This window comes from Abramis brama (assembly GCF_963993115.1).
Source record: "Abramis brama genome assembly, chromosome: 10".
Lineage (NCBI taxonomy): Eukaryota > Metazoa > Chordata > Actinopteri > Cypriniformes > Leuciscidae > Abramis > Abramis brama.
Genome location: NC_139972.1, coordinates 7,674,471 through 7,689,042, shown reverse-complemented (window position 1 = coordinate 7,689,042; position 14,572 = coordinate 7,674,471). Strand labels below are relative to the sequence as shown.

Below are 14,572 nucleotides of genomic sequence, written 5' to 3'. Positions count from 1 at the left end.
TGCATCATTTTATTAGATCAACCAAATGCTGTATACGAACAAAGAGATTCTGAGAACTTCAACAGCTCTCTAGCATTACAGCTAAATGTAGGAAACATAGTTTTCCAGACAAAGTGGAAAGTGAAAGCAACAAAGGAAAACAAACATCCACATAATCACAATTTCACACGGAAAAGATGTGGTGATGTTAAAAATGAAACCGCGGTAAAACAATATGTTTCAGAAAAACTTGATTGTCTCAATTAATGACATTGTGTCAGAACACAATATGAAGATACATTTGGTAACTTTTTTTCAAAATTTAAAACAAGATTATGCTTTGAAAACGTGTAATACAAAACGTACAATATTTGATTTTGGGGAAAAAGTTGGAAAATTAAAAAACATATGTAGTGTTTTCACCTATGGACAGCGGCAGACCATCTGACCATCTGACCTGTACCATTCACACACTCTGTTGGGGAGTTGACCTGAACTGTTGACCTTCCTTAATGGTGTCAATGTGTGAGGAACTGTTTGGAGTAGGGTAATCCCTATTTCTTAAAAACAGTGTAGCAAACATATTTGTCAACATTATTCTTTTGTTTTATCAAAAACTTTTTTCTTTTTTTTTTACTTTATTTTTACTAGGAATTGAAATTGAAACTTTGTAGAAATAAGAAAAGTAAAATCTCATAGATCTATGAGACATGTGCCTCCTTTAAAATTAACACAATAAACAGTATAAATATTGTTTATTTTTTTCTTCTTCTTCTTTTTTTCTTCTTTTTTTTACATAGAAGGCACATGTTTAATACCTATTGTACACTAGGTTTTAACTGTTAATATTTTCTGCACAGGTCATCAGAGTCTAGAAAAGGTTAAACCAACTTACTATATGATCATCTGGTCTGTAAATATACCCATCAGCCTTCAGCTGCAGCTATTATTAATGATTGTACCGTTTGAGGATCTCTCTCTCTCTCTCTCTAGTCCATCTATTATATTATATTATATTATATTATATTATATTATATTATATTATATTATATTTATTATATTATATTATATTATAATTATTGTGTATTATTAATTATGATTTGATTATTAGTGTATTTCATAACAGTGCGGAGATTTACTGAATGCGGCCCCTTTAAGAAACATAGCAACGCGCGCACTGAGCATGCGCAGAAGAGGATGCGCGAGAGCCCTTTATATGTTTTATTTCGTCTCTCTTTTTTGTTGTTGTTGTTTCCTTTGACGTTATGTACTAGTCGATTACATTATGATCACCTGTAAGTGTATGTTATTGTTATGTTAATGTTCATGTTGAAACTTTAACCAGTTGAAGCTTAAAGTGACGCTGTTAACGATCGTGGATGAAGAACAAATGTGGAATATTTTCTTCGGATGTCGTATATTTGTAATGTAAGAATTGATGTTTGTGTTGCCTAAATGTAGATTGTTCGTAGTGGAACGTACAGAGAATTAAATATAGTCATTAAATTTGATCAGCCTCTATTCAGTCTCTGTACTTACTGTGTATGATTTTGTTATCTTTGTTAGATTTCTGTTTAAGTCATATAACTTATTATTTGAAACATTTAACCTGTGACTCATTTCATCCTTATTAAATCTGGATTCCCATAAAAATGAACAACCTTAGAGCTGTTTTAAATGCTACTAATTGATAACCATATCAAAATGCTCTATATTTTCAAAAAAATCAAATTTATACGTATGATATGGTCATTTAATTTTAGAAGCGTAATTATTAAAGTATTTCAATATAATCTCAGTAACCTTAAATTTGGCAGATCTGGGATCATCTGAACTTCAAAGTTGCACATATTCTCTCCGTGTGGAAAGAGTTTCACATACAGATCTCAATAATCATCTGCACCGTCACTCTTTCAAAATTCATAGAAAAACCATATGCTCATATTGTGACAAAGGTTTCTCTGCACTGAAATCACATGAGCGACTTCATACTGAAGAGAAGCCGTACCTCATTCAGATAAAAACTTATTGATTAGCATATTTACTTCAAATATCTTTAGAAAGGAATATTTTTGTTGTATTTTTACCCAAAATAGGGTGATGTGAGCATTATAGAATTCTAAACTATCACGTGTACTTCAAGCCATTTTGGTTATTTTCGTAAGGATAAAGTATATTTTAATGCAATGCTAATCGACATAGCCTTTATCACTGTATAGAATACTAGACCTTATTCTATACAAAAAAAAAAAACTATTCATATATGAAAAATGATTCTATCTATTACCGATTTGCATCGATTCTTCAAAATTGTAGCGAAATTTCAAAACTCGATTTTCTAAAGTGTTACACTTCTTTAATTTTGCAGTACTACTTAAACATTCACTTCACCTTCTTAATATTGTGTTGGCCCCCCGTTTGCTGCCCATCAATGTATGTACTCCACTAGACCCCTGAAGGTATACTGTGGTATCTGGCACCAAGATGTTAGCAGCAGATCCTTTAAGTCTTTAAGTTGCGAGATGGGGCCTCCATGGATCTGACTTGATTGTTCAGCACATCCCACAGATGCTCGATTGGATTGAGATCTGGGGAATTTGGAGGATAAGTCAACATCTCAAACTCGTTGTTGTGCTCCTCAAACCATTCCTGAACCATTTTTGCTTAATGGCAGGGTGCATTATCCTGCTGAAAGAGGCCACAGCCACCAGGGAATACTGTTTCCATGAAAGGGTGTTACATAATATGTAACTTTCAAAATGCTCTATATTTGACCTAAACATATTTTAAGCACCATATGTGTTTCCTGTTAAAGTAATCCTGTATCAGTTCAGTAACTTGTCTTTGATTTTTCCAGATCTGGTCCTGTGGGTGTCATCACAAAGTGATCACAGTTCACACCTGCAGTGAAGCCCCTCACACAACAATTCACAAATAAATACTGGGAATATTCCCATCATCCTACAAGAGAAGGACAAACTCCAGGAGTAGCAGTTGAAATCTGTGTGACTGTTAAAGATGGAGTTTATTAAAGAGGAGATTGAAGACATGTGTGATCCAGAACCAACCATAAAACATGAAGATACTGAGGAACAAATAGGTTGGTGTTCATTCTTGATTCTTCATTGTTGACTGTTTTGGTGGCTGTGAAATAATAAGCAGTAAAATGATGATAAATGATAGAGAAATGCATCTGAATGATCATAACCAGTGGTGGACAAAGTAAACAAATCAATACTTGACATTGAACTTAATTTAGTTCAACTGATTCAGGTGAACTAAATTAAAATTTTCTAGAACAAAGTGTTCTAAATGGGTCCTAGAGACTCACTAATCTCTAATAATTACCATCTCTACAATTGTGCCAAATTTCATAATTTTCTCATGTTAAGTTCATAGGGCTCCCATAGACTCCCATTCGAGAAGAAAAATAATAGTGCGGAAAACTAACGGATACAATAGGGACAACAGCCCCTTCGGGTTGACAAAGAATATAAAAACAGATGTCACATAGGGCTAAATGCACAAGATTTTAAGAAGAACAATATGCAAAGATACTAGTTTTATATAATTTGTGGAAGATGCATGGGCATTAATTTCTGTTATTTTAATGTTATGTTGTTTAAAGATGTTTTTTTAACTAAAACCTACCCCGTTGAGATGGTGATGTGGACTTTTCTGCATTCAAGCATTACAGTGGGCTGCCTTAAACAGCTCACCTTTTTACAACAGATTTTGTTCACAAACAACTGACAGTCGTGACCTAAATATGATTTATAATAATCAATTCTAAAATTCGGCATTTGTAGCTTACTTTTCACCCCATCGGTCGTGCTTGTATTCAAGTCTATCACTCAAGTGTATCTCTCGGTTCTTGGCTAATATTCAGTCAGACTTGTGAATTAAGTTAACTGGAGACTCGCTCTAAACGGATCATTCGGTGAGTTGTTGACTCGAGAACAGCTGCGATCAGATCAGTCTAATTCGCAAATGAATAGTACGGTGTGATTTGCGAACTGATTTAACAGACTTATTGAAAATAATCAGCTTGTTCACAAATCGGACACCGCTGTCGCGTCTTGGAGCATGTGAAGATTTCTTCAGTTCAAAGGAACGAGGAACGAGATGTTTTTTAGGAATTGTAGTGGGGTAAAAAGTATGATATTATGCTTTAGAATGTAGTAAAGTAAAAGTTTCTTAAAATAAAAGTACAAATACTTGACAAGTGTACTTAAGTACTGTTGCTGTCCACCACTGATCATAACCCAGTTTTAATTGTATTAACAAGTGAATCACAAAGCTGACCTTTGTACATCAAATATACTCTGAACAAAATTATAAACGCAACACTTTTGTTTTTGCCCCCATTTTTCATGAGCTGAACTCAAAGATCTAATACTTTTTCTATGTACACAAAAGGCCTATTTTTCTCAAATATTGTTCACAAATCTGTCTAAATCTGTGTTAGTGAGCACTTCTCCTTTGGCCAGATAATCCATCACAGGTGTGGCATATCAAGACAGGGTTCCTGCAGGTTTCAGTTAGTCAAATTTAAGACCTTTTTAAGACATTTTAAGACCATAAAGATTGTAATTTAAGACCTACACGACGCATTGCCAAAAAATATTCAAATCAAAGAATTCATTTTATTTCAATGAATTCAGTAATTGAAAAAGCATTAACTTAATTTACAGATAAAGCAATCACATTAGTAACCTTCCAGACCCAACAACGCGTGTCAGAGAAAAGAACAGAATCAGATATAATTTTTTTTATAGAAAATTGTACTTTGCATATTATAGGCCTACTGTAAAAAACACATAATTAGTTGATTTTAGTTGATCAAAGTTGATCATAACTAGAGATGAAATGGCATGAACATTTCATTTAATTATTATAGTGCCAAAAATTATCACTTATCACAGAATCCTGTTCAAAAAGTACTAATACTACACAATGAAATCAATTCACCAAGTTTTAATGTCGAAAAACAGCAAATAACAAATAAAATTAGCATCAATACGCACTAACATAAACATTAAAATAATACGATTAAAAATGATAGCCAGATTTTAAAAGTGTCTTGCAACATGTTATATACTAACATGTACAAGTTCAAATAAAGTTGAAAAAAAAAGGTTTTTATAAAAAGATAAACCTCACATATTTCAGACTTTAATTTATCTTTTTTGACTCATTCTTTTTATAAAAAATGATTTAGTGACATTTACAATACACTTTAGCTTATCTTTTATTATTAATAGTAAAATTCGGTCCGATTTTCCCGTGGCGTCTGTCGTTGCTATGCAACTCCACAATGACAAAAAAGTTTTAGTGGCTAATGGATTTCCACCGCCAAAAAAACGCTTGCTGTAGCTCTGTTACAAGATTTATTTACGGAGAAGGGAAAAACACCCGTAGTGTTTGGGTGCACCCGCATCCTTCATGTCTTTTTTCATGTTGCTGCGCCTGGAAAAAAAACGAGCGCGTCGCTTCAATTATAAGTGCGCTTACCGCGCGCCTACATTTGAATGAACTTGAGCGCGAAAAAGACTGTGAACTGCCTCTTGGCGAGCGACTTCGATACTTTTTTGCTACTTTGTAATAACTTAATGCGGCCAGCGTTTCTGGAAATGAACGAGGATAAAATCTTTTTTAAGACCTGACTAAATGAAATTTAAGACCGCGGATGAAAATCTGGCTGTTTTTAAGATGTTTTAAGGCCTTAAATTTAAAGTTCAGAATTTAAGACATTTTAAGACTTTTTAAGACCCCGCGGGAACCCTGCAAGATGCTGATTAGACAGCATGATTATTGCACAGGTGTGCCTTAGGCTGGCCACAATTAAAGGCCACTCTAAAATGTGCAGTTTTTCTGTATTAGCAGGATCCGGGGGGTCCGAAAACCAGTCAGTATCTGGTGTGACCACCATTTGCCTCATGCAGTGCAACACATCTCCTTCGCATAGAGTTGATCAGGTTGTTGATTGTGGCCTGTGGAATGTTGGTCCACTCCTCTTCAATGGCTGTGCGAAGTTGCTGGATATTGGAAGGACCTGGAACACGCTGTCGTATACACCGATCCAGAGCATCGCAAACATGCTCAATGGGTGACATGTCCGGTGAGTATGCTGGCCATGCAAGAACTGGGATGTTTTCAGCTTCCAGGAATTGTGTACAGATCCTTGCAACATGAGGTGATGGTCGTGGATGAATGGCACAACAATGGGCCTCAGGATCTCGTCACGGTATCTCTGTGCATTCAAAATGCCATCAATAAAATGCACCTGTGTTCGTTGTCCATAACATACACTTGCCCATACCATAACTCCACCGCCACCATGGGCCACTCGATCCACAACGTTGACATCAGCAAACCGCTCACCCACAGAACGCCATTCATGCTGTCTGCCATCTGCCTTGTACAGTGAAAACCGGGATTCATCCGTGAAGAGAACACCTCTCCAAAGCGCCAGATGCCATGGAATGAGAGCATTTGCCCACTCAAGTCGGTTACGACGACGAACTGCAGTCAGGTCGAAACCCCGATGAGGACCACGAGCATGCAGATGAGCTTCCCTGAGACGGTTTCTGACAGTTTGTGTAGAAATTCTTTGGTTATGCAAACCGATTGTTGCAGCAGCAGTCCGGGAGGCTGGTCTCAGATGATCTTGGAGGTGAAGATGCTGGATGTAGAGGTCCTGGGCTGGTGTGGTTACACGTGGTCTGCGGTTGTGAGGCCGGTTGGATGTACTGCCAAATTCTCTGAAACGCCTTGGGAGACGGTTTATGGTAGAGAAATTAACATTCAATTCACGGCAATAGCTCTGGTGAACATTCCTGCAGTCAGCATGCCAATTGCATGCTCCCTCAAAACTTGCGACATCTGTGGCATTGTGCTGTGTGATAAAACTGCACATTTTAGAGTGGCCTTTTATTGTGGCCAGCCTAAGGCACACCTGTGCAATAATCATGCTGTCTAATCAGCATCTTGATATGCCACACCTGTGAGGTGGATGGATTATCTCTGCAAAGGAGAAGTGCTCACTAACACAGATTTAGACAGATTTGTGAACAATATTTGAGAGAAATAGGCCTTTTGTGTACATAGAAAAGGTCTTAGATCTTTGAGTTCAGCTCATGAAAAATGGGGGCAAAAACAAAAGTGTTGCGTTTATCATTTTGTTTAGTGTACATTTATACAGACAGGTGTCTTGTTTTCTGATAAATGTTTTTAATTTGAACATTTAACCTCATTGAACTGATTCTAACTGCTTAATACCTTCTTTTAGACCAGATAAAAGTGGAGCAAAGACTGAAACTAAATGACATGAAGACACACGGTGACTTCAAAACTCAAGGAACAAAAGCCAAAGAGCTGCACTCCTGCTCACAGTGTGGAAAGAGTTTCCAAATTAAAGCAAAGCTTAACAGACACATGAGAATTCATACGGGAGAGAAACCATATACATGCACTCAGTGTGGAAAGAGTTTTTCTCAAGCATCAGATCTCAGTGTTCATCTGCTCCGTCACTCTGGAGAAAAAACATTTAACTGTGATCAGTGTGGTAAAGGTTTTATTTCATCATCAAATCTAAAACAACACCTGAAAGTTCATTCAGGTGAGAGGCCTTATGTGTGTTCTTTTTGTGGAAAGAGTTTTTCACGACTGGACTGTTTTAAAGTGCACCAGAAAACGCATAATGAAGTGAGAGATCATGTGTGTTGTGACTGTGGGAAGAGTTTTACTACAACTGGCCAATTGAAACAGCACCAAAGAATTCATACTGGAGAAAGACCGTACCACTGTACTCAGTGTGGAAAGAGTTTCACAAATAAAGGATACCTTAACAAACACACAAGAATTCACACTGGAGAGAAACCGTTTACATGCACTCAGTGTGGAAAGAGTTTTTCTCGAGCATCAACTCTCAGTAATCATCTGCAAATTCACTCTGGAGAAAAACCATTTAACTGCGACCAGTGTGGTAAAGGTTTTATTTCATCATCAAATCTAAAACAACACCTGAAAGTTCATTCAGATGAGAAGCCTTATGTGTGTTCTCTCTGTGGCAAGAGTTTTTCACGGTTGGATCATTTGAAAGTGCATCAGAAAACACATGATGAAGTGAGAGATCATGTGTGTTGTGATTGTGGCAAGAGCTTTACTACAAATTGCCATTTGAAACAGCACCAAAGAATTCATACTGGAGAAAGACCTTACAAGTGTTCATATTGTGACAAGAGTTTCACACATTCTGGAAACCTAAATTCACACGAGCGACTTCATACTGGAGAGAAGCCGTACACAGTTTTCAGCGTGCAAAAAGTTTCAAACATTTATCAAGCCTTCTCACTCATATGAAAAAATGTTGCGCATGAGTAGCAATTGTTTTCATGTCAAATACTTCACAAGTAAACTGTTTGAGATAAAAAAAAAATGTCGTAATTTAGAAAACTAAAAAAACTTTTTGTGAAGATTTGAAACTTCACCAGTCAACAACTCTTACAGTGTAAATAAAATCATTGGTAGTTTATTTCTGTCAGGAATTATTGTGTGCTAAATACAGTATGTCTTTATTGAATTGGATATATTCATGTAATTTAATTGTTTACTAAGTTTACTAAATAGTCTTCTGATAGTACATGCAAAAAATAAAACAGAAACAACATCTCTTCTTGATTGATTTAATGAACACAGACAAGAAGTTATAGTTTTAATCACATTCATGAGTTTAAACATTCAATATTTATACTGTGATAAATATGTTTGGGATGTACAGTATTATTGTACATCCCAGTACAGTATCTTCAAAGTGTTTGCTTTTAAATGTACCTAGAGTTTTTACAGAACTGGAGAAAACTGCATTTTCCTATCATGGACCCTGGGCATGGAATAATTTGCAAAAAGATTTAAAACTAGACAAATTGGTGTCTATCTTGTGTGTTTGGAGGGCGATGTTAGTAGATAACGTTGCAAGATATTAATTGCATAATTTTTAATGTTATTATTTTAATGTTTATGTAAACAAAAAGTGCATATTGATGCAAATTTTATTTGTTATTTGCTGGTTTTCGACATAAAACTTGGTGAATTGATTTCTTTGTGTAGTATTAGTACATTTTGAACAGGATTCTGTGATAACCGTGATCATTTTTGTCACTATAATCATGAAATGAAATGTCCATGCCATTTCATCTCTAGTTATGATCAACTATGATCAACTAAAACTATAATTATGTGTTTTTGCAGTATAATATGCAAAGTACAATTTTCTATAAAATTAATCTCTGATTCTGTTCTTTTCTCTGACATTTAAGGGTGACATATAGGCCTACAAAAACCCTTTTAGGTCTAAAACAGTTTGAATAGTTGTTAATATGAGAGTTATGAGACATTATTTAAAGGGATACTCCACTTTAAAATGAAAATTCTGTCATCATATACTCACCCTCATGTTGTTTCAAACCTGTATGAATTTCTTTCTTCTGCTGAACACAAAGGAAGATATTTAGAAGAATGTCAGTAGCCAGACAATTTCTGGTCTCATTGACTTCCATAGTATATATTTTTTCCTACTATGGAAGTCAATGGGACCCAGAAACTGTCTGGTTACTGACATTCTTCTAAATATCTTTGCACATGGGTGGAGTGGAGTGGAGTGGAGTAAAGTGGAGTATCCCTATAAGAGATTTAAGTACTGTATTACATGAGTAGCCACTTTCACTTTCATCTCTGCCACTTTCAAAGTAGCTCTCAAATGAAAAAAGGTTAGAGACCCCTGGCAAATGAGCTGCTGCACCCTTACAAGAAGAGGGCGGAGCTACAACAGCTTGTGTGTGTGTGTGTGTGTGTGTGTGTGTGTGTGTGTGTGTGTGTTAGTAGCTTGCAGACACGCACTGAAATGTCAGAAACGGTTCTGCCTTTTATGTTTAAACTGGAGTTGGACAATGATGGAGAGATCCAAGAAGAAGTGACAATGTGTAAAATGCAACAGGACGTTTCTGAATGGTTAGTTGATGAATTTATGTAGGTGATGTGGAGTTAACTATCTTCAAGTCATTAATTAGCATATTCTGTCATGATAATCTATATATCGCTCATGTGGGAACTGTTGTAAGATGCCATGCTATTGCATTTGTGTTACGGACTGTATTGTAATAAATGTGAAAAGATGGATGTGACAGCTTGAACAGACTCACAAATGTACTCTACTACAACAACTCTTCCTATTCTCAACATGGGGCGGGGTTTATGTAAAGGTTAGGGTATGTGATGTCACTAACTCGGGAGGATGCTCGTGTAGTCCCAATCAGTCGTTTGTTGTAGTCCTTAAAAAGCGATTTATGTAAAAGAAAATATCTCCCTTTGCTTTGAACTTTGAGCATTGTAACTTTGCAGATGTTTTTATGCTCAAACAGTAACATTACACACTAACTAGAGTTAAAAAAAAAACACCCCTTTAACTTTCTCCACTCTACCGACGGCTCTGTATGTAATGTAGTTATGCAGGAATGCGGCCCCTTTAAGAAAAATGACACCGCGCGTAGTGAGCATGCGCAGAAGAATGTAGGGTGGGTTGCTGAGAGGGGTAGCGCATTGAGTTCGACGCTGTTTTGTTAGAAGAAAGAAAATGGGTATTCGATTGCCTCTTACCTGAGCGATCTTTTTATGTGTAAATATATACAAAGCCAAAGCAACTACATGTCTTTATCTTATGTGTATGGTGATTTTATCAGTAGACATCTCGATTATATTCAGGATTTTTGTGTAAAGCAGCTGCTTGGAAGTGACTGCTGGTAAACATGAATGGGTCTCGTTTCAGTCACTATTTCATATTCTTCCCGTTGTCTGACAACAGAAACATAAAAATATAAAGATAAAAACCAGTTTATTTTAAAGGGCTGACAGCCAGCAGAATGCAAATACGACGTATAATGGCGTCGTCGATATGCTGATTTTGCATATGTTATCTAGCGATCGTGAATGAAGGACAAACGTGGATTATTTTTTTCGGATGCCGTATATTTCCAGTCTGCAGGTGAGAGATGTTACCAGATTACAGAGTTTAACATTAACCAGCTCCAGAGTTTACGTGTTTAAGTACTAATGTAATTAAATGCATTGTGGTTCCTGGTTTATAATTACTTAGAGTAATAATATGTTGGCAGAGTTTTTCACAGACTCTGTTTCAGTCTGTTGTTGACACCAATAAAATGTGCTTAATGTTCCACTTTCCAGAAGATCTCAGACATCACTATAATGAATGAGGTGAAAACAGGGAACTATTGGAGACTAAGCAGCTTGATGGCTCTGCTATTTCTGTCAGACTTTGGAGAACAATTAAACAGACCTTGTTTTATGTTCAATTAATATCTAGCTTAATCCAAATTCTCTATATTTCCATCAGACATGTTCAATTCATTTTAATGATAGTAAAGTAATTTAGTAACTTCTCTTTGAATTTGGCAGATCTGGTGTCCATCCCACAACAATTCACCAGTAAATACTGGGAATATTCCCATCATCCTACAAGAGAAGGACAAACTCCAGGAGTAGCAGCTGAAATCTGTGTGACTGTTAAAGATGGAGTTTATTAAAGAGGAGATTGAAGACATGAGTGATCCAGAACCATCCGGAATAATACATGAAGATACTGAGGAACAAACAGGTTGGTGTCCATTCTTGATTCTAAATTCTTGACTGTTGAGAAACAAATTGAACAGATTTAAGATATAGAAGTGCATCTAAATCATGGTTTCTCAAACTCGGTCCTGGAGGGCCACTGTCCTGCACAGTTTGGCTCCAACCCTGATCAAACACACCTGAGCAAGCTAATTAATGTCTTCAGGATCACTAGAAACTCACAGCTAGGTGTGTTTGATCAGGGTTGGAGCTAAACTGTGCAGGACAGTGGACCGAGTTTGAGAAACCCTGGTCTAAATGATAATGATCTTGAATAGCTGTTGTCATCTAAAAATGTTCACTTGAACTGTTCTTAAACCACATGTTTTTATTTATTTTAGACTGGGTGGAAGTGAAGCTAGGACATGAACTGGATGAAGGTGAGGAGGAACATTGTACAGAGTACATCTGTTCTCAGTGTGGAAAGAGTTTTTCTCAAACATCAACTCTCAGTAATCATTTGTGTGTTCATGAAGAAAAACCATTCAACTGTGATCAGTGTGGTAAAAAGTTTAATTCATCATCACATCTAAAAAAACACCTGAGAGTTCATTCAGATGAGAAGCCTCACTTGTGTTCTCTCTGTGGAAAGAGTTTTTCACGGCTGGATCATTTTAAACAGCACCAGAAAATACATGATGAAGTGAGAGATCATGTGTGTTGTGAGTGTGGGAAGAGCTTTACTAGAGATGACTATCTGATAAGGCACCAAAGAACTCATACTGGAGAAAAACCTTACAAGTGCTCATATTGTGACAAGAGTTTCACTCAGTCTGGACACCTGAAAGTGCATGAGCGAGTTCACACTGGAGAAAAGCCACACCAGTGTACTCTGTGTGGAGAGAGTTTCAAAAATGCAACAGGTCTTAGCAATCATCTCTTCATTCATTCTGGAGAAAAACCATTTAACTGTGTTCAATGTGGGAAAGATTTTCATTCATCATCAAATCTTAAAAAACACCTGAAAGTTCATTTAGACGAGAGGCCTTTTGTGTGTTCTGTTTGTGGAAAGAGTTTTTCAAGAAGGGAAAATTGCAAACGGCACCAGAAAACACATAATGAAGTGAGAGATCATGTGTGTTGTGACTGTGGGAAGAGCTTTACTACATCTGGTGAACTGAAACAGCATCAAAGAACACACACTGGAGAAGAACCTCTCAAGTGCTCATATTGTGACAAGAGTTTCACTCAGTCTGGAAACCTGAAATTACATGATGGAGTTCATACTGGAGAGAAGACGTACTACTGTACTGAGTGTGAGAAGAGAGTTTTAAACATTTACCAAACTCTCTCACACATATGAAAAAAAAAAAAAAAATGCGAGCATGTCAAATACCTCAGAAGTACAATGTGAGAAAATGTGAGGTTGAAAAACTAGAAAGACTTAAGAGTTGAAGCTTCACCAGTCAACAACTCTTACAGTTTAAATAAAATAATTTTAGTTTTTTTCTGTCAGGGTGAATTGTGTGCTAAATGGGTCTTTCTTGATTTAGATTCATGTCATTTTCATATTTACTAAGTGTACTAGATTGTGTTCGGATAGTTCATGTAATATGAGAAATAAAACAGAAACAACATCTTGTGTTGATTGATCTATTTAATGAACACAGATAATTAGTTATATAGTTTTAATCACATTAAAGAATTTTTCATCATTCTATCTTAATACTGTGATAAATATGTTTGGGGTGTACAAGATTATTGTCAATCAAATGATCAGATCTTGTATCATACAAAGAGGCTGGAGTTCATTTTTATTCTTCATTATTGACTGCTGAAGAACAAAAAAGTACCAAAGCTCCATATTTACCCATTTGCTTTAGTTTGATTTGTTCATTTATATGTCAGTCAGAAATTATTAGCCACATTTCCACTGTCAGTCATGTGGGAGCGAGGACTATTGACAGATATCAAAGAGATTTTATTGTTGTTTCACATAAAATAACGTACTAACCCTAAGCATCCCTTTTATTTGTGGTCACAGGACTGCACAAAACAACTCTTTCAGGCTTTTAGTTGGAAAAAAAGTGCACATATAGAAAAAAAACTCATGTTATGAGTTTGTCACATTTCTTCAGTAAAAATTATAATTTCTAAAAGTTTACACAAAAATAGTTAAATGTATCTCCTTTCATATTATTTTTCTATTTTAATATAGTAGCCTACATAAATTAATACTTCCATAAAGAGACACTTGAAGACTCATATTTAATAGTTGGAAAGAGACATGTCCATTGTATAACTATATCATCTAGCCTACACAAGCCATTGTGCTTGAACCCCGATGATCATCTTGGTGGATTGTTTCATTTACCTTCTGTGTTGGTGTCCACACTGCTTTGGTGACAGGACTTTGAAATAGCAAACAGGAAGAACAATAAAAGGCATGACTTACATCGCATCCAGCTAGCAAACTCCGTCCAAGCTCCATGATCCTTACTGTTTTCTTCATTTGAACGCCTTGTGAATTATTTTTTTTTTTTTTTGTAAAGATAAAACCGAGTTTACTTTCATCTCAAAAGATAAACTTAACTTACTAAAAACTTAAACTTACGCCTACTTAAAAGTCGAATCACATGAAGCCAAAATATATGAAAATAATATTGATTTACTAAAATCAAATGTGCACCCCAAGGACAATCTGAAACAAGCCAATTAGAGCTCAGCCTCAAGTCGCACGCGTTTCATACTAAATACAATTTAGATTTTTTTTTAATAGGTGCTAACATGATTACCAGTTGAATAGTATGACTAAATAACGTTATTTCGTAATTATTTTGCAATATATATTTAATATATAATTTAATATATATTTCAGACTGGAATTGCTGACGACTCGTTATGGCAGTTCAAAATTCTTTAAGATTCTTCTTAATTATTTAAGAAGACAATATCTTTATTATCAATG

General features: G+C 35.8%; 2 protein-coding genes across 3 annotated transcripts; both read left to right on the top strand.

The window, feature by feature from the left end:
• Positions 1-1,107: 1,107 nt before the first annotated feature.
• Positions 1,108-9,076, top strand: LOC311090842 (uncharacterized protein). Its single transcript, XM_084126412.1, has 3 exons — positions 1,108-1,407; positions 2,837-3,079; positions 7,271-9,076. The coding sequence occupies exons 2-3, from the start codon at positions 2,998-3,000 to the stop codon at positions 8,341-8,343; spliced, it is 1,155 nt and encodes a 384-aa protein (XP_083982538.1). The 5' UTR covers positions 1,108-1,407; positions 2,837-2,997; the 3' UTR covers positions 8,344-9,076.
• A 1,474-nt stretch (positions 9,077-10,550) lies between these two features.
• LOC311090849 (uncharacterized protein) lies at positions 10,551-13,241 on the top strand. 2 transcript variants are annotated; one of them, XM_084126428.1, is made up of 3 exons: positions 10,551-11,020; positions 11,221-11,650; positions 12,006-13,241. In XM_084126428.1, exons 2-3 carry the CDS (start codon positions 11,566-11,568, stop codon positions 12,965-12,967), a joined length of 1,047 nt encoding a protein of 348 aa, XP_083982554.1. In that variant the 5' UTR covers positions 10,551-11,020; positions 11,221-11,565; the 3' UTR covers positions 12,968-13,241. The 2 variants fall into 2 exon arrangements, with proteins under 2 accessions (XP_083982554.1, XP_083982553.1); XM_084126427.1 differs by having other exon boundaries at positions 10,557-11,020; positions 11,452-11,650.
• Positions 13,242-14,572: the final 1,331 nt, after the last annotated feature.